The sequence below is a fragment of the Zalophus californianus genome, chromosome 2, assembly GCF_009762305.2.
Source record: "Zalophus californianus isolate mZalCal1 chromosome 2, mZalCal1.pri.v2, whole genome shotgun sequence".
Taxonomy (NCBI): Eukaryota; Metazoa; Chordata; class Mammalia; order Carnivora; family Otariidae; genus Zalophus; species Zalophus californianus.
In genome coordinates, this window is record NC_045596.1 from 106,112,781 (window position 1) to 106,139,088 (window position 26,308).

The 26,308-nt window shown below is 38.4% G+C and overlaps 1 protein-coding gene across 2 annotated transcripts in view; it reads left to right on the forward strand.

The window, feature by feature from the left end:
- Positions 1 to 7,654: 7,654 nt before the first annotated feature.
- Positions 7,655 to 26,308, forward strand: part of HSPA4L (heat shock protein family A (Hsp70) member 4 like) — a 48,915-nt gene continuing 30,261 nt past the window's right edge. Inside the window, exons 1-5 of one of the 2 annotated variants that reach the window (XM_027598608.1) lie at positions 7,655 to 8,020; positions 9,231 to 9,428; positions 21,847 to 21,904; positions 23,463 to 23,603; positions 25,982 to 26,104. In XM_027598608.1, coding sequence (XP_027454409.1) covers positions 7,734 to 8,020; positions 9,231 to 9,428; positions 21,847 to 21,904; positions 23,463 to 23,603; positions 25,982 to 26,104 — 807 coding nt within the window. In that variant the 5' untranslated portion in view covers positions 7,655 to 7,733. Of the gene's footprint in view, positions 8,021 to 8,501; positions 8,582 to 9,230; positions 9,429 to 21,846; positions 21,905 to 23,462; positions 23,604 to 25,981; positions 26,105 to 26,308 lie in introns of those variants that run through there. The other variant, XM_027598609.1, reaches the window with a different exon arrangement.

Here is a 26,308-nt window from a genome sequence, read left to right on the forward strand (position 1 = left end):
CTTGATTCTAACTTCATTAATAAGCAGAGAGTAACAAATTTTTTGTCAGAATTTGGAACTGACTTAAAGACAGAAAACAGGGTTTCCAAGGTTTTATACAAGAGTCTCTTGTTTTTCAGAAATGTTGTAGAAGATAGTACATTTGAAATCCCCAAGATTTTAACATTTTAGTGGGTAAAGGAATGTTAAGCTAGAGGGGATAAACTCGTGGAGGCTGTGAATCTGCAGAAATAGAGTAGGTGAACTTCCTGGTGCACAGCGGCAAAAGTATAACTATACATCTGTTTTGGTGAATTTTACATGATTTTCTCACAGCAAGGTTTGCTAGGGAAAAAAACAAAAAAACAAAGACAAAAAAGCAACAACAAAATAATATATATCCAATAATTATAATGTGGTATGAAAATATCTGATTTCTATTAGTGGGAAAAAATCACATACTATTAATACTACTGTGATTTGTGGGGTGCCTGGGTGGCTCAGTCAGTTAAGTGTCCAACTCTTGATTTTGGCTCAGGTCATGATCTCAACGGTTGTGGGAGGGAGCCCAGTGTCAGGCTTCACACTCAGAGTTTGCTTGAGCTTCTCTCTCTCTCCCTATGCCCCTCCCTCCACTCACACTGTGTATGTTTGTGTGTGTGTCTCTCAGAATAAATAAATAAAATCATTTTAAAAATACTACTGTGATTTGTGTCTATATTCATAATTGAAAGAAATGTTAAATTTCCGTTAAAGGTTAGTTCAAGACAACTCCCCTTAATTCTGTCTATGGATCCTTAGGGACATGGGGACCCCCTGGGTAAAGAACCCTTGTCCTAGAACACTGTACTCATTTGCATAGTCAAAGTTGGGTCTCTGGCTAATCTGTGTTCCCACTGACAGGAAAAGGGAAAAATAAATCACAGCAGGTGGAAGGGATTTTAACCAGGCAAGGTAGAAGTTGCACATGTTGAATATACACGTTGGTGAGACTTTAGTCACATGGACATACTTAGTTATAAAGAGGATGGGAAATACAGTCTGCCTTTGAGCAGCCATGTATACAAGACAAAATAATAGATTTTGAAAGACAGCTAGTAGTCTGCCACAGTCTCCTAAGTGACCCTTTTGTATCCATTCTCACCTTGCTCTAATCCATTCTTAACACTGCCACCAAAGTATTTTTTAAACTCTCAATCTGATCGTGTGAGTCTCCATCTATTTCAGTGTTTCTAAATATAGTAGTACTTCCTGACTTGTAGGTCATCAGGATTGGGCGAGGTTGAGAGGCAGTTTTTGCAAGTAATTTAGGAGTCCATATGCCAATTAAAAATGAAAATTGAATTTTAAAGTAGGATTTTATGTATATGTAGCAATTTTGTTCATATATGTACAAGCTTAGGGGATTAGCAAAATACAGGATTGTATTGAAATGTTCTTGAACTCATGGTAGTACATGGACATCCTATTTCAATAAAAGCTTAAAAGAAGTTACTTGGGGGGCACCTGAGTGGCTCAGTTGGTTAAGCGTCTGCCTTCAGCTCAGGTCATGGTCCCAAGGTCCTGGGATTGAGCCCCACACCCGGCTCCCTGCTCTGTGGGAAGCCTGCTTCTCCCTCTCCCACTCCCCCTGCTTGTGTTCCCTCTCTCACTGTGTCTCTCTCTGTCAAATAAATACAATCTTAAAAAAAAGAAAAAAGTTACTTTGGGAGGCATAGTTTTTTGTACATTAAAAATGTGTCTTCATTCTTGAAAAGGTAAATGGCTGGCCTGCAGGATAAATGAAAGACTTCTTATTCTTACTGTGGCATACAGTATCCTTTGTGCTCTAGCTCTAGACTTCAGCTGTACATCATATCTGTCCTTCTAGGCATTGTAGGCTTACCAGTAACTTCTGATCCCCCAAATACAATATGCTTTTTGATGCCATTGGACCTTCTTTTTCAATGTCATTTATCTTTTCATTACTTTTTTTCTTTCTGCCCATTAGCTCCTTCCTTTTCATTATCTACCTTGAAAGTTATTCATTTTTTAAAGCATAATTCTAAAGTTGCCTCCTCTGAGCTCTTCCTGCCTCATAGGATCCCTCCCTTCAGACAGGTGTCCCATTTCTAGCCCTTCAAACACAGAAGCTTCTAGACTTCAATGCAAATCTCTACCATAGCATTTATTATTAGGGTGAATTTCCTACTTATTTCACAACTATTTATTATATACTCTTTAGTTCAACGCCTTGACTAATTTTGAAGTATACAAAAACATACATTCCATATGTATTTGGAGGATTACGAGGGTAATCTTGCAAAGGTCATAATCTAGAGCTTATAATCTAGTAAAATGGACAAAACAAATAACGGGTGGAGAACAGAAAGTGAAAAATATCATAAGAAAGAAAGGTACAAAGTGTTAGCAAAGGAAAGAAACAAAGTCAACTTGAGGCAGTCTTGGGAGGCCTCATGATATCTTCAAACAATATTGAAGATTTTAATAAGCATGTAAAATTTGAGTTATATCCCAGAGAAAGACAGTGGCACAAGAACTTGGTGGAGAAACCTGTCATATTTGAACAACAGTAAGTGGTCAAGCTGGCTAGGATAAAACAGTTGATGTAGAAAAGTGATAGGAAATAGAGTTGGAAAAGTAAATTGTGGGTCAAAACTGTGAAAGGCTTTGAATGCCAGAGTGAAGAATTTACACAGTAAAGAACCATCACTAATTTTTTGAACAGGTGAATAACAAAGTCATAGCAAAGCTTTAAGAAGACAGCTTGGCACTGTTAATAGGGAAAGAATGTGAGACCAGGAAGCAAATTACAGCAATATTCCAGTGGAAGTAGAGATTCTGGATCAAATATTTATTGCAAGTATATGAGCTAAATATCTGGCAATATGGCAGATAGAATTTACACAGATACCCTTTCCCACAAACATAATGAACATATTGGATAAAATATATCCAAAAGGGTTTGTTGGGTTTTTTTTTTTTTTTTTTTTTTTTTAATAAAAAGGGAAATACCAGATGTCTGCAACAAAGATACTCAAGGCTAGGAACGTTGCTGGGAGCTAATAATGTAGAGCATCTCAGAAGATTCAGAAACATATACAGACCTTAAGGGTGCTTTCAACACCCTCATGTAGATAGGAATTATGAGCTTGGGCCCTAGTAAGGTAAGGGGACTGAAACTGAACACGTCATGTGTACTGAAAGCTTGGAAGGAGTGTTTTTCTTTTCTTTTCTTTTTTTTGAAGAGTTAAGCATATGGCTATTCCCATATGCTTTCTTTTTTGTTTCAATTTTTAAATTCTAGTTAGTTAAAATATCATGTAATATTAGTTTCAAGAGTAGAATTTAGAGATTCATCACTTATATATAACACCCACTTCTTATCACAAGTGCCCTCCTTAATACCCATCACCCATTTAACCCATCCACCTGCCCACCTCCCCTCCAGCAATCCTCAGTTTGTTCTCTATATTTAAAGAGTCTTTTTTATGGTTTGCCTCTCTGTTTTTCCCCCCTATGTTCATCTGTTTTGTTTCTTAAATTCCACATATGAGTGAGAGAGTCCTATTTTTAAGAAGAGAGACTAGGAAAAGAGTCACCAAACCATATAGACAAGAGGATTGACAACCATCTCAAAGCAGTGAGTAGGAAAAAAGTCATCTCTGAGAAATCAAACACCTAGGCTTGTGCCAGAACAAAGTACAGTTGACCCCTGAACAAACATGGGAGCTAGTGGTGGCAACCCCCTGCATAGTTGAAAATCCATGTATAATTTTTGATTTCCCAAAAAACTTAATAGCCTACTGTTGACTAGAATCCTTACCAATAACATAAACAACACATATTTTTCATGTTATATGCTGTATTCTTACAATAAAGCTAGAGAAAAAAAATCTTACTGAGAAAATCATAAGGAAGAGTACATTTATAGTACTGTACTGTAGTTAACAAAAAAAAAAAATCCAGATATAAATGGACCTGTGCAGTTCAAATCCATATTGTTCAAGGGTCAACTGTATATATATGTAAACACTATATGAATGGTATGTGAACTCCAAACTGAAAAATTAAAACTGTTCTAGGACCAGTGAGACTCCTCAGGGTTCTGACAAATATAAAACATCTCTGGGACACTTCTATGACCCAGGGTACACAAAGATCCCACAGTAAAAGTAGCCTTAGTGAAGATGAATTTATGGTCAAAATATTTAAATTTTATGAGGAAGTAAGAAAGTACGTTGTGGCAGAGTTGGTAGATAAAACAATTAGAATTAGCCCTCAAGAACTAAAAATATGATAAAATACTCTAAAAGATCGACTACAAAATTAGAACGTTTAAAATGATTAATAGATTTTTTAAAGGAGAAATAATGAAAATAGTACAGTATGAAAGAACAAACAAGTTTGAAAATGAACATCTAAAATTGGTAGAATGCTGGGGCGCCTGGGTGGCTCAGTCGTTAAGCGTCTACCTTCGGCTCAGGTCATGATCCCAGGGTCCTGGAATCGAGCCCTGCATTGGGCTCCCTGCTCTGTGGGAGGCCTGCTTCTCCCTCCTCTACTCCCCCTGCTTGTGTTCCCTCTCTCACTGTGTCTCTCTCTGTCAAATGAATAAATAAAATCTTTAAAAAATAAAATAAAATTGGTAGAGTGCTTGAGATTAAAAACATGACAAAAAGAGGCTAAGAGTCATAGAGGTTAGAATAAAGAGATCTACACATTCTAATAGGAGATCCAAAAGAAACTGGAAAGAAGGGGTGAGAAGCAATAATCAAGGGAATGTCTGAGACTTCTCCAGAACCAAAAGAACACACACACAAAAAAACAAACAAAAAAAAAACCCAAAACCATTCATCCTCAGGTTAACAAAAGTCTCTGAATAAATTTTTAGAAATCCACACCTAGACACATCATAATTAAGCTACCAATATCAAAGGAAAAAAAAAGACAAACATGACTTTTAAAGGAACAGTATATAGTAATGGATGCCCAAAGATAAGGGAAGGTTACTATCAAGAATACACACAGCTAAATTATTCAAAAATTAAGGTAAGAAAAAATTTTTCAAAGAACAAAAAACCAGTTCACCATTCAGAGACCTTTATTTAAAGAATTACTGAGGGGCGCCTGGGTGGATCAACTGGTTGAGGGTCTGCCTTCAGCTTGGGTCATGATCCCAGAGTCCCGGGATCAAACCCCGCATCGGGCACCCTGCTCAGCGGGGAGCCTGCTTCTCCCTCTCCCTGTGCTCTCTCTCACTCTCTCTCTCAAATAAGTAAAATCTTTTTTTTAAAAAGATTTTATTTATTTATTTGAGAGAGGGAGAGAAACAGCATGAGAGGGGAAAGGGTCAGAGGGAGAAGCAGGCTCCCCGCTGAGCCAGGAGCCCAATGTGGGACTCGATCTCGGGACTCCGGGATCATGACCCGAGCTGAAGGCAGTCGCTTAACCAACTGAGCCACCCAGGCGCCCTCAAATAAGTAAAATCTTAAAAAAAAAAATTACTGAAAGAAAACTGAACCCAGAAGGAAGGAGTGGGATGCAATAAGCAACAAATTGGTAAACCTAAATAAGCACTGGCTAAAAGACTTTTTGGTGGGGAAAGTGACTTAACTTGGTGAATTTGGGGATAATTTAGCCTTGTTCTCACTTATCTTGGGAGCCTACACACATTCTGATCCATTCTTTCTTGGATTTTTACAGGGACAGGCCTCAATGTGGAACTAGGTGTTTTATTATGACTAGATAAGTCTGCTTAATTCTGTGTTGCAATAATTACAAGCCTATAAGACACATGCATTTCTATAATACCAGTTTTATCAGTAATAATGCTGATATTTTTATCTTCATTGCCTACTCTTCTCAGTTGTTCAAAAATTGAGCTAGAGATTCAGCTAAAATGGTTTCTAGAAGGAAATTTGTAGCTAAAATATACATATTAGAAAACAAGAAAGACTGAAAACTAATGATCTAAGTGTTAAACTCAGGAGATTAGGAAAATAACAAAGTAAACATAAAAATATAGAAGGAAATATTAAAGAGCAGATGAAATAGAAAACAAAGACATAATAAAGAAGGCAAGAAAACCAAAAGCTGGTTCTTCTAACAAAGCAGTAATAATAACCAAGAAAAAAAAGATTGAAATAAACAATATTAAGAATGAAAAAGTGGATATGTAACTACGGAAGAGAGTTTCAAAACTCACAAGTGAATAATCAACTTGATGCCGACACATGTGAAAACTTAGATGAAATGGTAAATTGTCAATAAAAATATACATCAATATTGATTCAAGAAATAATAGAAAACATAGAATATAACCACTAACGAAACTTAACCAGTGGTCATCAATCTCCTAAATTCCAGGTCAAGATGTTTACAGGCTTATTTTACCAAAACTTTGTCAGAAAAGAAAAAAGAGAGGAAACCTCTCACCTTCTATGAGGCTAGTATAATCCTGATATCAACAAGATGAGTAAAGAAAGGAAAATTTAATCTTACATATAAATGCAAACATTCTAAATAAAATAATCACAAGCCAAATCCAATATAACTAAAAATAATTAGAATGTCATGGCCTCACTGGCTTATCCCAGGGACACAAGGATATTAGAAAAATCTATTATATTCACCTCATTAATAGATTAAGGGAGAAGAAAAAGGTCATACCAATAGATAACATTTGTTAAGTTTCAATGTCCACTTACGAGAAAAATTTAGCAAGCTAGGAAAGGAGGATAATTTTAGTTTCTTACATTATAAACACAGAAGTATTTAACGATAGGCACAAGACAAAGATGCTCATCATTACTGCTCATATTCAACATCAGAGAGTTTAGGCAACAAAAAGCAAGAAGTAGAAGGATTAAAAATGAAGAAAAAATTAGCTATTTCTCAGACCATATTGTTCTATACACAGAAAATTCAAGAAACTCTACAAATACTAGAATTTATGAGAGTACAGCACAGTTGCTGTATACATGGATCAATGCGAATAAATCAATATAATTCCTATATTCTAGCAACAGGCATTTTCCGGCCTTTTCAGTGCCTGCAAGACACTGTTGTTACACTTAGATTATTTATTCATAAAAAGAGCATAGTAGGTATATCTGTCATTTTAACAGATTTTGAACCTGGGACTTGGTGAATTAAGTAATTTGGCGAAGGTCCTACTGCTGTTAAGTTAAGTGAGCCCGGGACTACAACCCAAGTCTATGTGACCCCAAAGCTTTTAGCCACTAGATTCTATGATTTCCTCCCCATAATTATGCAAAGAATGTGGTGGTAACCCCTTGCTCCTGACCTCAACTGTTTCTTTTTACTCTAATATTTTAAGTGTTCTTCAATGGAAGAATCATTCTCACACCTTCAAATTCTAGACAGAAAGCATGGATAAATAAATGGTCCTAGGAGAGTTTCAGGATAATTCTGGAAAAAATCTAGATGCTGCCACCATCTCAAAAGGATGATGGCTAAAGAGGCACCTGAGGAGGAAAGCTGGAGGCCATGAGACGCCCAGTAGGATTGGGGGCCCAGGGTTCTGCTGGGGGCGGCAGTACCCAATCCCTGCCTGCTGGGAGGCCCCTCCACCCAGGCTAGCCACATCCAAGAGAACCACAGCGTCAGCCAGGAGCTACCCGGCTTCCTGTGTGCTCGTGACATGGGAGAGAGATGGGATTCTTTAATATAGAAATGCTGGAGTCAAAACAACACCATACCTTCCAGTTTCCTTAGCATTACCCTTGAAAATGGATTTCATGTTACTCCTAGCAACAGCAGCAGGGGCTGTAGTCACACTTGCTGCTGCAGCTGTTGCAGCATTGATAGTAGTAAAAAGTCTAAGTTCTCTTAAGAAGAGAACAAGTAGGGACAATGAGAGGAGTAAAAAAATCTATTTCAAGACGGAAACAAATAGGAAACAGGAAACACACAAACAATTGGGTGAGAAGGAACAGGAAACACAAGAAGAATTGGGAGAGAAGGAACAGGAAACCCACGAAGAAGTGAACGAGGAGAAACAAGACAGCCAAATTTTGTAAGTGTAAATTATAATTTGCTTCCATTTCAGCTAGACAACAGATGCCGATCAAACGAAGGCAGACATCTGGACCACACTAGGCTCCTTTTCTGCGGATCAAAGGGCCGAGTCTGGAAGCAATGCACTGGCTTGCCTGGTGTCATAGTGACAGAAAGACTTAAGATCAGTTTTCTGTAAAACTGGCTTTCAGAGGTAAGGGTTAGTGGAGGAGACTGCATCTTTATAACGGTGTAAAGGAAGTTACGTGAAGGGAAAGTTATCAGTGTGCTCTTGTTTCCTTGTTTGTTTTTTGGCATTTCAGGCCCTGGTAAGGAAAAACAAAACCCTAAAATTTGTTCCGTTGGCTTTCACACAAGACATTGCCGCGAGTGAAATGACAAGGACTCCTTTCCCCGGGAGCGGCGGCGCCCCTGCTGGCAGGCGAGGCTGCCGCCATGCGGCACAATGGGCGCCACCTCACAGAGCCCGGCGCGGCGGGCGGGCGGCAGGACCGCGCGGTCAGACTGCGAGCGCGCCCGCTGGCGGCACATGGGCCCCTCGGGGCGGCGAGGCCGGCGGGTGGGTACTCTGGCTGCGGGTGGCGCTAAGTCGGGAAAGAATGAGGAGGCGGTGCAGGCCAGCGCTTGCCGGCCTGCGCGTCCCACTTCGGGCAAGCCTCGGCGGTATCCAGCCGCTGTGATAGGCGTGCCTCTGGTTGCCACAAACAACCCAAAAGGGATGCTTCAAAACACGTTGGCCAAGCCCGGGGCCGGCCGGCTGCCTCTCACCTAAGCCAGTCGCTGTTCTCCCAGCTGCCGCGCGATGGCGGGCAAACTACCTTCGCTTTGCGTCCTCTCCTCCCTGATCCTCCCCGCTCCGCCTTCTCCCTCCCACCCTCAGCTGGCTCAGCCGCCTCCATTTTCCAGATCTTTCTCGAACCCTCAGCTTCTCGGGCAGCCGTTGCCCGAGTACTGACGGAAGCAGCCGAAGTCGAGGCGTGGAGCAGCCTCGGGCGCAGAGCGGCAGCTCGCGCACCTCCCCGGCGGCCGAGCGCGCAGGCGCAGACCTCTGTAACTGCCGGTTGGAGGCGGTCGAACCGCAGTGGCGAGAGACCGAGGCGGCGGAGCCAGCGGTGCTGGAGGCCTCCATCTCCTTCTCTGGTCCCGGACGCGCTGCCCTAGATTTAATGCGTAGCGACTTCGGGTCATCTTTCCTTTGCTTCTCGTAGGAGCCCCAATTACTCGAGCAACAGCTCAAAAAAGGACGCGGTTCCCGCACAGAAGGCTTCAGCACCAGCACCCCGACCATTGGGCGGCGGGATGTCTGTGGTTGGCATTGACCTCGGCTTCCTCAACTGCTACATCGCTGTAGCAAGGAGTGGCGGCATCGAGACCATCGCCAATGAGTACAGCGACAGGTGTACCCCGTAAGTGCCTTGGCTTGATCATAACCCCGACCCTAACAAACGTCTTCTCCCGACCCTGCGTTGGTCCTGCCGGCTGGTGTCTTCTGCGCGCCGAACCTTGTGATGACAGGTGCAGTCCATCAACTGCAATCTCTGGAGACCGCTGGTTGGCGGGCCCAGGTGGGAGTCGGACTTCGTCGCGCTGCAAAGCTGCTTTTCCTTAAGGGACGAGGGACTTAACTCTAATAGTTGGCTCATCTCCTTTCTGTACCCACTCACGCCCACATCACCACCCCGGCCTCTGTTCCCCAGCGGGCCTGCTTTAGTTTTCGGGGGGTGGTGCAGAACCACCTCGATATCCCGAACAAATCTCTGAAAAGATGTCTGGTTACCTCTAGCAGGGCTTGCGTGGGATTATCGGCCGCGGGCTGGTATCTCCCATAAGCTGAGTAAAGAATTCTTCATTCTGCCCTTCCTTCTTTCCCCCATCTGTCTCTGAATGACGGCTTTTCAGAAAAGTAAGAGATGAAAGCTTAGACTGCACACATGAGAAGATGAGTTGCAGGTTCATCTGGCCCAGAAAGCCTTTTTTTTTTTTTTTTTTTGGTAAGTTGTTGAGGTATTCGAGGATTTACCCCAGTGCCCTTGAAAATTCGAGGTAATCGGACTGGTTTCTAGTGGCGTATATTAATGATGCATTAATGGGGAGGGAATCGGGGATGGGAGTTGTTGGCCTCCTGTATTGTATTGGTAATGTATGTCCATTAATGGAAAGCGGTGCAGCCAGAACCTATCAAAAGCGAATGTCTACAGAATGAATAGAAGAATCAGAGGCGGCTGTCCTGTATAAACAGGATTGTGGAATGATTCCTTTATGAACACTTAATGAAAGACTTAGGAGTGGCATTATGTCACGGAAACATGTTTCCACACGTTCCATTGTTTCTCTGGTCTGCGAAGTTTGTTGGCAAAGAATAATTAGACAATAATTAAGACAGGTCTATGAAAAACTAGGCTTTTATTGTCAGCTCCTGTTACTGGTAATTTTGTGAACAAACCAACTGTTCCTGTCTTACTTTCTGTGGAAAAGTAACTAAACATCTTGATTTGACACTTTAAGATGACCCAAAATATAATTATATAAATATGAGACTAATTTTAAGATCAGTGTTAAGCTAAGCCTTTAAATGATAAAATTACTATGATTTTATGAATAATTTAAAAATATGTCGAGGAGATGTTGAAGAGTAGCTTACTTGAAGCAGTCTGTGCTTTGGTTTCTTTCAAAGAATATTCTGGAAGGTTTTATACCACATTTTTCTAGATATATACATTATATTCTATTGAAGTTCTGCATGTTTAAATTCTCAAATATGACCATAAATCAGTTAATCTTCATAGTACTGTTACAAGTTTTGCTTCCTTTTACGGCTTTTTCCAGCCTTTATGCACAATGAGAGGCTGAAGCAGTAATTGTGAACTGTTTTATGACTTTATGTCTGCAAGATCTTGTTTTAAGCCACAACAGATATGGGCTGCCAGAAAAGAACCAGTAATTCCATTGTCCTCTTTCAGCAGAGTAGAGGTTAATGGGGGCAGTCTCTGGCTTCAGGGACTTAGCCCATGGAGAAAAAGTGAGGGATATAGGATGGACCTTCCTCTAATCCTTAAAGCCTTATCCTAAAAGATCAGAAACCAGAACTCTAAGACAGATACTGCATTTCTGGCTCAGAAGTCTTAGTAGTGCCATGACTCTTTAAAGAACCTGGCCGGACTTACAGAGAGTTCTTTAAAAATTAGGCTGCTTATTTTCATGTTCTATAAGTCTCTTTGCTACTGTTCTTAGGCACATTGGCTAATTCTACATGGCTGAGATTTAATATGATATTTCTGATCAGTGGGTAAGAGTCACTAATACCTAGATTTAATGAACCTAATCCAAACTAGAAAATTGCTAAGGTGGAAGTATTCTTAGCTTGCATCAGCAACTCTGCCCTTCTTTTCATGGCTGTGTACTGTTACCTCAGGATCTTTTATTGTTACTGAACTAATACTTGACTGTAGTCTGTTCTTAACACTATATTTACTCTGTGGAGCTTAAATTATTGAGTGAAAACCTAGCTTTTCTAGATCCCTGGACCTTTGTTTATTAAATACGTATCTTGCAAAAAGCATAACTATTAGAGAACCTGTAAATTTTCAAATACACCACAGTATTTAATGATATAGATAAACTAGTTTTCAAAAACTTTTTCCCTGTTCCAAGTCACTGACACTAAGGTAGTAAGACATAGGTGTTTACAAATACATTGCAAAAGGACCTTGTGGAAAGAGGAAGGAAATGTTCCATTTAGTTGGTTTTGGCATTTATGCTTTTTAACATTTGTTTCATTCTTTAACATACTTGATTATATATACATGGGAAGGTCCGGTGTATAAACCAAAGACAGTTTAATGGAAAAGATAATTGCTTAAGTTTTGGCCCCACGGTTAAGGGACCAAGAACAAGTAATTTAACTTAATCTTCAGATTTCCCTTCTGTAAAGTTGGAGGGCTTGTACTAGCTGCTCTTCTCTCATGGATAAATTGAAGAGGGAGAAGGAAATTAACATGCATAAGCTGAAGAGGAAAAAATTAATTTCAGAACATTTTCTTATTTAAAACAATTGTCACACAAATAGTACATGTTCACTGTAGAGATGTAGGCACATTAAAAAGTGAAAGTAAAAATTTAATTCCTCCACCCAGAAATAAAACTTCCAGATGGTTTTCTCTGTGTTTCAAGGATAGATTACACTTTATAGTCTGTTTGGTAACCTCTATGTAATACATACTTCTCTATACCATTAGTTTCAGTGTTGGTATAATCTTTTCTTTAATCCATCCCTTTTTGGACAGTGAGATGGTTTATATTTTTTTATAAGCCATACTGCAATAACTGTCTTTGTAACTAAATGTTTAACCCTTATAATTTTTTTGACCCTTATAATTTTTTCAAATAAATTCTTAGAATAACTGAGTATGCACATTTTTGGATAAGTTTGTATTGTTCAATTAAGCATAGATGTGGGGATTGGAATTTCCATCCCAGGCATAATTATATCAAAGTGATTAGTTTCATACATGGGAAAAGAAAACTGTAGCCAAGGACCTTCATTCAATATTAGACTAAAGCATGTGATCGGCTAAAACATGCTGCTTTTGTTGATAATAGTGATTGCTATGTGACAGGCATTGTGCTTCTATTGTCATACATATTACATCAATTCTGTGAGTTTGGTAGTACTAGCTTTTTTCATAAGCCTAAAGCAAACTTACCTGTTTTGGCCAAGAACTTAAAGCAATGAAACTGATTCAGTTTCAGGCCTCTTTTACCCCCAGAACCTCAGTGTCCTTCCATTATCCATTAGCATAAGGATGGTATATACATATTAGGTTAATGAGGATATAACAAAGGAACAAATTATCTGGCTTAGAAGCATCTTTGCTCTAATATCAATAAATTCATCTATTTTTGACTAGTTTCTAAGAACTGTTTTAAAATGTTTTAATATGGTTTTAAGTTATTTTAAGAACATGTAAAAAATCTTACTTTGTTTGAAAAATTCATTAAAATGCATACCAACACAAAATAGATTAGTATATGGAGGAAAGCAATGTGGAAGACTGTAAACTACAAACTGCATATTTCTTGTGGGTAGAATTATGGAGGGTATGCTTTTAATACATAGTCTGTAATGGTTTGAATTTTTCTGAACATATTTTACAATAAGGAAAACTGATTTTTTTTTTAAGCGAAAGTATTTCAAGAGATTTTTGTTAGGTGTATTTTATCAAAATTCTGTATGATCAGACTTAGTATTCAGTTCTCTGGTGTTCTGTCTTCCTTTTTCCCTATTTCTTTACCAGTGTATGAATAATCTGGAAATATGGGAATACATTATTTATACATTTGAGAAGTCCTCTTCCGTGCACACAGGTAGAAATCACCTACTTTGGGTTATTAAAAATAAACATTTTTATACATAGGAAATGCCAAACTCCAGAGATTAATAGTAGCTATAGTTGGGTAGGAGGAGGACTTTTCATGGTGATAGCAGTTGGGGAGGTGAGGGGAGTCTTTTACATTTTATTTAAATATTCTTTGTACCATATGAAGTGGTTTTGTATATCTTACTCTGAGCTTATGTTAACTTTGATTTAAAATATTTTAAATACAAACGAGAAAGTAAATCTCCAACCCTTCCCAACCACCCAGTAAACTTTAATATGTATGTTTTTAGTTTTATGCAAGTGTATGTGTACATAACTGGGATGTTTTTCTGTTTGCTTTTTAACAAAAGTAGAATTACATGGTATGTATTTTGCAACTTTGTCTCAACATATATTGTGAACATCTCAAACTTGTGTGTATAGTTCTAATTTACCTCATTTTTAAATTTATTTTTTTTTTAAGATTTTATTTATTTATTTGATAGAGGGAGACACAGCGAGAGAGGAAACACAAGCGGGGGAGTGAGAGAGGGAGAAGCAAGCTTCCTGCAGAGCAGGGAGTCCTATGCAAGGGCTCGATCCCAGGACCCTGGGATCATGACCCGAGCTGAAGGCAGACAGTTAATGACTGAGCCACCCAGGCACCCCACATTTTTTATTTTTTTTAAGTTTTTAATTTCAGTTAACACACAGTGTAATAGTTTCAGGTGTACAATTTAGTGATTCGACCTTCCATACAACACCCAGTGCTCATCACAACTTCATTCCTTAGTCCCCATCACCTATTTCATCCATCCCCCACCCACCTCCCCTCTGGTAACCATTAGTTCTCTGTAGTTCAGAATCTGTTTCTTGGTTTGCCTCTCTCTTTTTTACCCTATGCTCGCTTGTTTTGTTTCTTAAATTCCACGAGTGAAATCATACAGTACTTGTCTTTCTCTGACTCATTTTGCTTAGCATAATACTGTCTAGATCCTTTGGGTAAATACCTTGTAGTGCAATTGCTGGATCACAGGGTAGTTCTATTTTTGGTTTTTTGAGGAGCCTCCATACTGTTTTTCAGAGTGGCTGCACCAGTTTGCATTCCCACCAACAGTGCAAGAGGGTTCCCCTTTCCACATCCTTGCCAACACCTGTTTCTTGTGTTGTTGATTTTAGCCATTCTGACCTAATTTACCTTGTTTATTTAAATGGGCTGTACAGTATTCCATTGATAGATGCTCTACTATTAGTGGTTGTTTCAAATTATTATTTTGCTATTGACAAAAACAAAAATTCAATGAGTACTTTTTTTTTTTTTTTTTTTACTAATTGTGCTAAGTGGAATGGAAAGGCACATGGCTCACACATTAGCATGGCCAAAGCAAGACTATAAAATCTTTTACTATGAATATTTTCTATGATAAAACAAAATGAATCTTTAGTTATTGCCTTGAATTTGTTGGTGAGAAATTCTGAAAAGTTTCTAGAAGGCAAGGAAGGATAAGTACAAATTACATACTATCCTATTTTGAGTTTAAGGTGTTTAACATGCTATGGTAGTCTTTCGTATGTGGTTACTACAATACAAATTAATCAGCATAGCTGTGTTCTGATGAAGTTTTATTTACAAAAATAGATGGCAGGGGCGCCTGGGTGGCTCATTCCGTTAAGTGGCTGCCTTCGGCTCAGGTCATGATCCTGGGGTCTTGGGATCGAGCCGCACATCTGACTCCCTGCTCAGCAGAGAGCCTGTTTCTCCCTCTCCATCTGCCGGCCACTCTGCCTACTTGTGCTCTCTCTCTCTCTCTCTCAAATAAATAAATAAAATCTTTAAAAAAAAAAATAGGTGGCAAATGGTAATTTGCAAACCCCTTGTCTAATCAGTCATAATCAAAAGAACTTTAAGGGGTGCCTGGGTGGCTCAGTTGGTTGGGCGACTGCCTTCGGCTCAGGTCATGATCCTGGAGTCCCAGGATCGAGTCCCACATCGGGCTCCCTGCTCAGCAGGGAGTCTGCCTCTCCCTCTGACCTCCTTCCCTCTCATGCTCTCTCTACCATTCTCTCTCTCTCAAATAAATAAAAAATCTTAAAAAAAAAAATAAAAGAACTTTAAGATTATGGTGCATTGCTATTGGAATTTGACCTGTCGATTTTTAAGGTAAACAGCTTTTCAAATAATGTATCTAACAGTTAAATACATCTAATTTAATATAACTAATCAGCTCTTTAAATATATCTACCTAAGTACAGTTGACCCTTGAACAACATGGGTTTGAACTGTGCAGGTCCACTGATATGTGGACTTTTTTTTTTTTGATAAATACAATACACTACTGTGAATGTATTTTCTCCTATAATTTTCTTAACATTTCTTCTCTAGCTTAATACAAGAACACAGTGTATAATATATATAACAAAATATGTGTTAACTGTTATCAGTAAGGCTTCTGGTCAGCAGTACGCCATTAGTAGTTATGTGGGAAGTTAAAAATTATACATGGAGGGCGCCTGGGTGGCTCAGTCGTTAAGTGTCTGCCTTCCGCTCAGGTCATGATCCTGGAGTTCCAGGATTGAGTCCCACATCGGGCTTCCTTCTCACAGGAGCCTGCTTCTCCCTCTCCCACTCCCCCTGCTTGGGTTCCCTCTCTTGCTGTGTCTCTCTCTGTCAAATATATAAATAAAATCTTTAAAAAAAAGCATTTAGAAACTCTTAAATTTTTATTTTTTATATGTTAAAAAGTTTTATCCATTGTCCATACTGAAAGACTGGAAAGTTTTTGTTATTACTAAATCATATACGCCTAAAAGAAATCTTATTTTTGGGGACACCTGGGTGGCTCAGTTGGTTAAGCGGCCGACTCGATTTCGGCTCAGGTCATGATCTCAGGGTCCTGGGATGGAGCCCCCTGTCGGACTCCACTCTCAGCTGGGAGTCCGCTTGAGGATTCTATCTCTGCTCCCCCCACCTCCATGCATGTACGCATGCTCTCACTCTCTCTCTGATCTTTAAAAAAAAAAAAGTCATCTTATTTTTCTAAGTAGCAAGCTAGAAAGCAAATGGTGGCCATAGGTCTTTTTTTTTTTTAAGATTTTTTTTTATTTATTCATTTGCAACAGAGAGATACAGAGAGAGAGCATGAGCAGGGGGAGGTGCAGAGGGAGAGGGAGAAGCAGGCTCTCTGCTGAGCCGGGAGCCCAATGTGGGACTGGATCCCAGGACCCTGGTATCATGACCTGAGCCAAAGGCAGAGGCTTAACCATCTGAGCCACCCAGGCACCCCAACCATAAGTCTTTTTGAGAACATTCCTCCCCCACTTCCTTCTAGGGCAATTTTTTTCCAGATAGTTAACCTTGAGAAATAATAACCCTATATTTTCTTTACTGCAGAACTTTCATATCTGTTAATTTGTTTATAGGCATTGAAACTCCCAGGAAAGAATGTTTTCCCCAACTTATTTGAACCTCCAAGGGAATTATATTCCACAGAACAGTATTTGGAAAATGGTGCTATAAGGCGGTGGTTCTCAGTTGGAAATTTTGCCCATTAGGGCACATCTGACAATTATCTGAAGATACATTTTTGGTTGACGCTCTTGGTGTGAGGTGTTGGGGGGGAGTGCTTCTGGCATCTCAGGAGTTGACCCCCTGATTTAAACCAATTGATGGCCCTTTTATATCATCATTCATTCAGTTATTGTTTTCTTAATATGTAGTTGATAACAGAAGAGGCTATAAGTAGTAATTGTGATCTTATGGAAACTGGCAAGGGAAAGCTGACAATTTTTAAAATAGGGTTATTTTTAAAATGAAAGTGGTAAAATCAAGAGTCTTTGAATCTTTAGTGGAGACTGACAAAGTGAGCAAATTAAAGAGTACTGACCTCTTAGGTGAGGAATCTCATAGTCTTTTGGCAGTATGTGTTTTCTCCAGCCTGGTCGTGCTTGGCCTTAATAGGCATTATAAGAGAGAAAGAAAATTAATCTTAAGTTTTAAGGGAAAATACAAATACAGCTTTTTTTTTTTAAGATTTATCTATCTGAGATAGAGTGCATGTGGGGGTGGGGGTCAGAGGTAGAGGGAGAGAGAGAATCTCAAGCAGACTCTCCACTGAGGGTGGAGCCCAACATGGTGCTTGATTTCACAACCCTGAGATTACGACCTGAGTTGGATGCTTAACAGACTGAGCCACCCAGATGCCCCAAAATACAGCTTTCTTAAATTAACACCTGACATTTGATTTTCATACCCCTCCTCTACCAAAAGTGACATAGGACATTTAGAAGTTTTGTTTAGAATTTAGTGGCATTCTCTGAGAATCTGGGATTACCACTGTGGTGGCAATATCAGATTGGAAATTATAGATTTAAGCTGCATTGTAAACCCTTTGTTTGTTTTTAGGTATAAGATGGAATTTCTAAATAGCAGCTGAAATAAAGTGTAGAAAGCATAATATCAATGGATTATGCAATATACATTTGGGTAAACTACTGAATATCCTTTCTATAAAAACTTTTTTGTGTCAGCCTCTAAAGTATGGTATAATGTGTTTATTTCCCTTGGTGTTAGTAAAGTCAGGTAAAAGTTTTGAGAGATGCTGGGTATTTTGATTTTTCTGAAAATACTTAGCAAGTATTCATTTAATGGTTGCATTCCAGAATCTTTTTGAAAGAAAATTAAAGGAAGGAGTTTGAAGCACTTTTTTAGCCATGTGAGGAAGGTTTTCTGTGTATTGAAACTGGGTATTTCCAAGCTCTAACACTAAATTGTTTAAACGTTAAAAGTTGCCTACTTTTAACTTTAGAGAATTATCTAATAATGCTAACTGTTTAGCTTTCTCTGTGAAGTGATATATGTGTGCAGCATGTTTCAAAGAATCTAGTACTTAATAATTGATACTTGAATCAATATTATTTGGCCCCAGTGTTCTAAGAGAAGTGAACTTCTTGAGAATCAACCTAAGAATAAGATTATCTATGTACTGAAGTGATGGTAGCCTAGTATGAAAAAATTAAAAGTATTCTTATGTGTGTCCAAATAATGGAGTTGAGAAAAGGACAGATTATAATAAAGTAGGCTAAGAGATGGCAAATCTATATTTTCTCTGATGAACTTTAGGATGGAATGCCAACCATCCACATAGATAACCATATTAGGTATGCAAATACTCTACTCTGGCAGGGACTATGTTGCATCAAGGAGTTATTTGGAAGAGATCATCTGCTTGGATGTCTCAAACATACCTCAGTCTCAGCATGTCCAGATTAGCACTGCGATGGTCCATCCTCAAACCTGTCCCTCTTACAGTGTTTTCTGTCTCATTAAATGACACCACTCTACCCTCTTATGTAAATGGAAAACCTAGACATTAGTCGTGATACTTGCCTCTTCCTTTTATCTATTCCAGCCCTATTCAGTAAAAATATGTTAGCAACATGCATAAACGTTCTAGTAGTTACACCAAAAAGATAAGAAACAGGTGAAATTAATTTTATATATTTGATTTAACTCAACATATCCAAAATCTTATTTCCATATTTTAAAATCAATGAGATATTTTATATTCCTTTTTAAATATTAAATTTTCAAAGTCCAGAGTATGTTTCACACTTAAAATGAATACATCTCAATTCATACTAGCCACATTTCATGTGCTTGATCATCACATATGGCTGGTGGCTACCATATTAGACAGTGAAGATCCAGTCTGTCACTAAGTGCTTTGAGTCATACCTCCTAAATATCTCTTAATTCCTTCTTCCCCTCTCAGCTGCCATCATCCTGATATAGATTACTGATAAGTTCTAGCCTTCCTCCCATCAGTTCACACTGGTCAAAATGATCTCTGCCAAATCTCCTTTAATTCCACTCCCATCATCATTTACTCTTCGTTAAAATCTCATCACTTCCTCAGGTGAGCCTTTCCTGATCCTCCTCTAGGTCAGTTCTGTTATTTACTCATCTAGCATCAGGTATACTCTCTATTGTAGCACCTAGTTTACTTTCATTTGTGTGAGCACTGTAAGTTCCAAGAGAGCCAAAACCATGTCTTTTTCCCCTCACTGTATCTCTAGTAACTAACAGAGTGCCAGACATAAATTACTCAACCAAAATCTGTTAACTAAATGAATTTAACTGCTTGCCCTTCCTGAAAATGCTGTGGCCCCCAGTATAAAAGTGTCTTGTTCAACCCTTAAAAAGCACTGTTCTGGGGACAGCAGGGGGTGGGGGGGGAGGCACCTGGATTGGTTCAGTCAGTTAAGCGTCAGACTCTTGATCTCAGCTCAGGTCTTGATCTTCAGGTTTTGAGTTCAGACCCCATGTTGGGCTCCATGCTGGGTATGGAGCCTACTAAAAAAAGCGGGGGTGGGGGCATTGTTCTGGGATCTTTCCTCTTCAGTTCATCTATATAAGCATCGAATGTTCTCTTCTTTATCCAAAAGCCTTTAATGAGTTCCCTTTACCTACTGAAATAAATGTTAAATTTATAACCTGTCATTTGAGGCTCTGTATAATCTGACCCCAGTACTATCAAAATGTCAAATGAAACTAGCCAAGTTGTATTCTTCCTACTCTCCAAATAAGCATTACCCTTAGGAGCCATCTTTCTATGCATTCAATAAGTACTTTTACTATATTACCAGATAATGATCTAGGCCAGTACTGTCCAGTAGAACTTTCTATTCTGTATATCTCTTCTGTGTATATATTTTTTTAAGATTTTATTTATTTATTTGACACAGAGAGAGACAGCGAGAGAGGGAACACAAGCAAGGGGAGTGGGAGAGGGAGAAGCAGGCTTCCTGCTGAGCAGGGAGCCCGATGCGGGGCTCAATTCCAGGACCTTGGGATCATGACCTGAGCCAAAGGCAGACACTTAACAGAGACTGAGCCACCCAGGTGCCCCTGTTCTGTGTATATTCTGTCCTCTGTATACTCACTGGCCACATACAGCTGTTAAGCCCTTGAAAGTTGGCTCTTGAGCACTTAAAATGTCAATTCTGAGGAACTGAATTTCTTAATTTGGCTAAATTTTATTAGCCACGTGTGGCTAGTGGCTACCATATTGGATAGTGCAGATCAAGGGAATGGAGCACACGTTATCTGCCCTCATGGAGTACATGCCCTGGTGTGGAGATACAGTCAGTAAATAAATTGTATCAGATGGTGATACATTATGCAGGAGAATGAAATTAGGTAAACAGTAGGAGATGTATATGTTGGGAAGGAGCAGAAAATGTTTATGTAAGATAGAAAAGGTGTTGATGATAAACTGACATTTGAGCAGAGACATGAAAAAAAATGAGAGAGGTGTGTAAGCCATGTGGATGGATATATTTAGTAGTGTTCCAGAGATAGAGAATAGCATGTACAAAGGCCCTAAGAAGTGTGCTTGCATTATTCTAGAAATAGCAAGGAGACCAGTGTGCCTAGATTGAAGTTACAGGGTAGAGCAGCCAAGCACCAGACCACGAAGGGTTTTATTGGCTGTTGGGGAGACTTAAGCTTTTGCTTTGTGAGACAAGACACCATTGGAGGGGGAATTTCATGACCTTAGTCTTGAAGAGGTTCACTCTGGTTATCATATTGAGAATAGATATATCCCTACATACTGGGAATGTCCTTTTGAACAAAACAGACGTGTGTTAAAATTTTTTCTCTTCTTTCAGATCTTAATTCAGAAATCACCTCTTCCACTTGCTTTTCCTAAGTGATTATTCTTTTTCACTAGTATTATAGTCCATATGGTCATAGTCCTATATGTTGATTTTTTTCTGTAGACTGTAAATTCCCCAACAACAGTGATTGTAGCTAGTATACACACATTGTTCATAGTTAGGGGTTGATATGAATGGTACCTGTAGTTACAACTAAAATCATGGAAACACTTTCTTAAATTATAACATGAAATGATATTTTGATGAAAATGTTGCTCCACACTTGCTTTTATAAGCAGAATTACATCTAAATGCACTAATAAAAAAGAGCAATCATAGTGTTCAAAAGCATTTACCCATATTCACTCATTTAATCCTCACACAAACCTGTGAGTAGGTATTATTATCAGCACTATCTTCTGGATGGGAAACTGAGACAAATAATGGTTAGGTAATTTCTACAAGATTACAGAGCCTGGATTTAGATCCATGCAACCTGGCCTTACTGAACACAGTCAATTTTTTTAGTAGGTCATAGACCAATAGAATTTGAAAAACAATTTTGGGGGCCAACAGAACATTGTCAGCTATTAGCAACATTTATTCTAAAAATTCTAACATTCTCACCACTATTCCATTACTTATGAAACCAAAATATGCAAAGTTCTGATGTCCATTAACCTATTTTTAGAATATACCTGATTATGTTAATCCATTTAATTCATTTTTTTCATAAGGAGAGGCAGAATGATGGCATATCAATTTAAACATACCATGGGAACAAACTTTGTGTTTTTCGCTTGTTTAGGGCCTGTATATCTTTGGGATCAAGAACTCGAGCCATTGGAAATGCAGCTAAGAGCCAGGTAAATTGTTAATGTAGATGTTTTGACTTACAGGAAGAATTTAATGGAATCTTGGTAACTAAGCTCCCACTTTACATAGTTAAGAGTGAGAAAAGTGAAGGAGGGAGATTTGATAGACCCATATATCTTTGTATTTTAATAGATATATTTTGCTTTGGGGGTTGCAAAATATTTCTTATGTTTTAGTTTTTAAAAAGTCCTTTTAGTTGTGACGTTAGGGTGTTGCTACCATATGACACCACTTTTTCCCCTGTATGGTCACTTTTCTAAGAGGTATCCTATCTAGAGTATACACTTCAACAAGTAAGCAATGTCTTTGTAAAAGAAGGTGGGAAAGATGGAAGAACTAATTTCCAGAGTAACCCAATGTAGCTACTTTACATGGAATCTGTTTAAGTATTCATATTTCTAGGCTTCTGAAGTGCTTATAAGTAGGACGTTTACTTTTAACATTGTTAGAGGTTCATTTTCCTCAGACTTTATTTCCCTGAACCAAAAGCCCTTAACAATTACTTCTTACATTTTAATGTGTACTTGGGTCTTCTTTTCCTCATAAAATAACTTTGTTTAATGAGGCTTTTTTCCCCTCCTGACTTTATAAGGATAATTGACTCATTTATCTAGGAATTTTTGCCTAAGACCTTATCAAGGTTGTCTTTTAATTGGCCTGTATATGAAAATGTTTATCTTCTCCTACACTTTCATATTGTACATAAACAAATGTGTTTGTGCCAAAATGACTTCTTCACTAAAGTTTACATCTCATATTCTGTGTGATCTTCTAACCGTATCATAGATAACAGAGTCTCTGAAGAAAGCAAACTAAAATTACTCCTCCTAAAGAGACCACTGTGGTAATTCAGCATCCCAGTAGCTTTCATCTCATAATTGAAGAGCAAGATCTATTTGGCTTTAACTAAGAGGGCAGCAGCTGGATCTCAGTATTATTCTGTCGTGTGAACTACATGTTCTAGTTAAAGAAAAAATTACTTTGCTAAAATACAAGCCATTTGCAAATTAAGACACTTTAACTTTTGCATCATGCTACACAGAAGGAGTTTAAATTTACTAGCCTAGGAGCACTTCTCAACCGTGAGGAATTGCATTCTTGCTTCATGAGAAGTTTCACAAAGAACTAGATAGTAAGAGGAAAGAAGAGGGGGCAATATGGAAAAGTGTTTCAGTAAAAACACAGTAATGAATGTGGAAGGAAGAGAACTCAAACCTAATTCACTAAAGCAAAAGGTTGAGGAAAAACAAAGAGGTAAGTTATAGATAGATTTTCACTGTATTGAAAAGTTTTACATTTTTGTTCTTTTTTTGAAAACATTAATTTTGAGTCTACATTCCTAGGATAGGAAGAGAATTTGGGGGGTAATAGATAAGATGTATACATTCTTATTGTATAATTTTACTGTCAGCTGGAAGCCAGACAAATGATTGTGTGTAATTCTAAACTTAAATGTGTAGAATAAAGAGACTTGGTGGTCTTAAGTATTAGCATAGTGTTTATTTTGCATTCATTAAATATTGATAAATAAGTGTTTACTGCCAACAGATAGTCACGAATGTAAGAAATACAATTCATGGCTTCAAAAAGCTTCACGGGCGATCATTTGATGATCCCATTGTGCAAACCGAAAGGATCAGGCTTCCTTATGAACTGCAGAAGATGCCTAATGGAAGTGCAGGAGTTAAGGTAAGCTTCTCAGAGTACAAACTTATTTAAATTCAAGAAACCAAATATAATATTGCCTGTTTGTAATTTAACCTTTTTCCTCTGGATGCAGTACATATGTACCAAGATTCAGTTTTTGTAGTAAGCTTTAGTGAGTGTAAAAAAATTCTAATTAGATAATTTTTAAAATCCAAACAATACCTTTATTGTCAAGGAAAAATTATTTTTTTTAAGATTTTATTTATTTATTTGAGAGAGAGAGAATGAGAGATAGAGAGCTCGAGAGGGAAGAGGGTCAGAGGGAGAAGCAGACTCCCTGCCAAGCAGGGAGACCGATGTGGGACTTGATCCCGGGACTCCAGGATCATGACCTGAGCCAAAGGCAGTCGCTTAACCAACTGAGCCACCCAGGCACCCAAGGAAAAATTATTTGAAGAACTTTTAGAGGTGAACAATTTTCAAGCAATAAAGGCAGAAGACCCCATAAGTATATTAATTGCTATATTAAAGCAAACTCTACTTCCAAGTAAGAGATGAACTCTACTTCCAAGTAAGAGATGGATTCTTGATTTTTAATTCTACATCCTAAGACAGTAAGTTGTAGATTATTTAACAAAAACATGTTTGTTGATTTTTCAGAAACTAACAGAATACCTGAAAACATTGTTACCTTTTGACCCAGCAGATTCACTCTTATTTATATACACCAGAGAATTGAATGATCTGTGTACACAAAAACTTGTACATGATTGTTCATAGTAACATTGTTCATAATAGCCAAAAAGTAGGAACAGTCCAAGTGTTCATTAGCTGATGAGTGGATAAATGCAATGTGGTACCTATACAATGGAATACTATTTAGCCATAAACTGGAATGAAGTACTGATATGTACTTCATCCAGATGAACATGGCCACATAAATATACATATATACACTTACATGCACGTATGTTGTGCTACTTGAGAGAAGCTCTTCCAAGGTTTAGTGTTAGAGAATAAAATTATGTTCACTGAGGACACAGAAGTAAGACAGAATTTTTTCTTCAGTAAATTAAATGTAGTTATTATATGGGTTCCAAGGTAACTTTGTATTGCTCATAAATTTATTGGTTATTATAAAAGGGTTTGATTACTTAAAGCACACATCTTCCAGTATTCCTTTGTCAAGAAGTATTGTAAAGTTTCCTTTTGTGTGCTTAAATGCAACCTACTCTTTTTTTTTTTTTTTAAAGATTTTATTTATTTATTTGACAGAGACAGCGAGAGAGGGAACACAAGCGGGTGGAGTGGGAAAGGGAGAGGCAGGCTTCCCGCTGAGCAGGGAGCCCGATGCAGGGCTCGATCCCAGGAGTCTGGGATCATGACCTGAGCCGAAGGCAGATGCTTAACAACTGAGCCACCCAGGCACCCCTAAATGCAACCTACTCTTAAACCTGTGTGTAAGATGAGGTGGTTATTTGGTCTAAAAAACATTTTGAAATTTCATATATACATCTCTAATATTTAATTTATGATTATTCCCAGAAACCTTGGAATAATACATACTATACCTCTTTTTTTTTAATAAGAAATTTTCTTTCCTGATGTTCTCATTTCCTTTTCCTAAAACTGTTTGACTAAAGTTTTCATTTTAAACCCAGAAGAGTTCTAACTTTCAAAAGAAAGATTATTTGATCTTTTTCTCCTTCATTATGTGCCTGGAAACTGAATGATAAAAATTGCTTTTGTGAGAGGCACCTGGGTGGCTCAGTCAGTTAAGCATCTGCCTTCAATTCGGGTCATGATCTCAGGGTCCTGGGTTTGAGCCCCCATCAGCCTTCCTGTTCAGTGGGGAGCCTGCTTCTGCCCCTCTCCACCCCCCTGCCCCCCACTCATGTGCACGGGTGCACTCTCTCTCTCTCTCTCTCTCTCTCTCTCTCTCTCTCAAATAAAAATCTTTTTAAAAAATTGTGGGGGTGCCTGGGTGGCTCAGTCGTTAAGCGTCTGCCTTCGGCTCAGGTCATGATCCCAGGGTCCTGGGATCGAGCCCCGCATCAGGCTCTTTGCTCCGCTGGAGGCCTGCTTCTCCCTCTCCCACTTCCCCTGCTTGTGTTCCCTCTCTTGCTGTCTCTCTCTCTGTCAAATAAATAAAATCTTTAAAAAACATTACTATTGTGAAAGGCAGAGAGCTAATGCAGGAAGACATTTTTGAGAACTATTTGGATATATTACTATGTGTAAGGCACTTGAACTTTAGAGATGAGAGGTTGTAATACTAGAATAATCTTTTCAGAATATAACTTGAGCAAAAACTTGTCTTTTTCACTGTTGTCTATCTATCATGTATAGAGTAGATCCTCACAAAATACATATTGGATGAATAAATGACTCTTAATAAATATCTCAACTTTTGGTTGTAGGTGCGGTACCTAGAAGAAGAGAGACCTTTTGCAATTGAGCAAGTAACTGGAATGCTATTGGCTAAACTTAAAGAGACTTCAGAAAATGCTTTGAAGAAACCAGTGGCCGACTGTGTGATTTCAGTAAGTTTTACTTCAGTACTTTTAAATCACACCTTCCAGTATATTAATATTCTATTGAAATATTTTTCTTCCCTTTATTCTTTCCGATCTAATTTAGTAAATCTAAATCCACTTTTATTTTTTTGTTTTAAAAAAAAAAAAACCTTATTTGGTAAAGTTTAGGATTAAGTTAGTTTCCCATAAAGTCAGTTGTGATAATCCGTG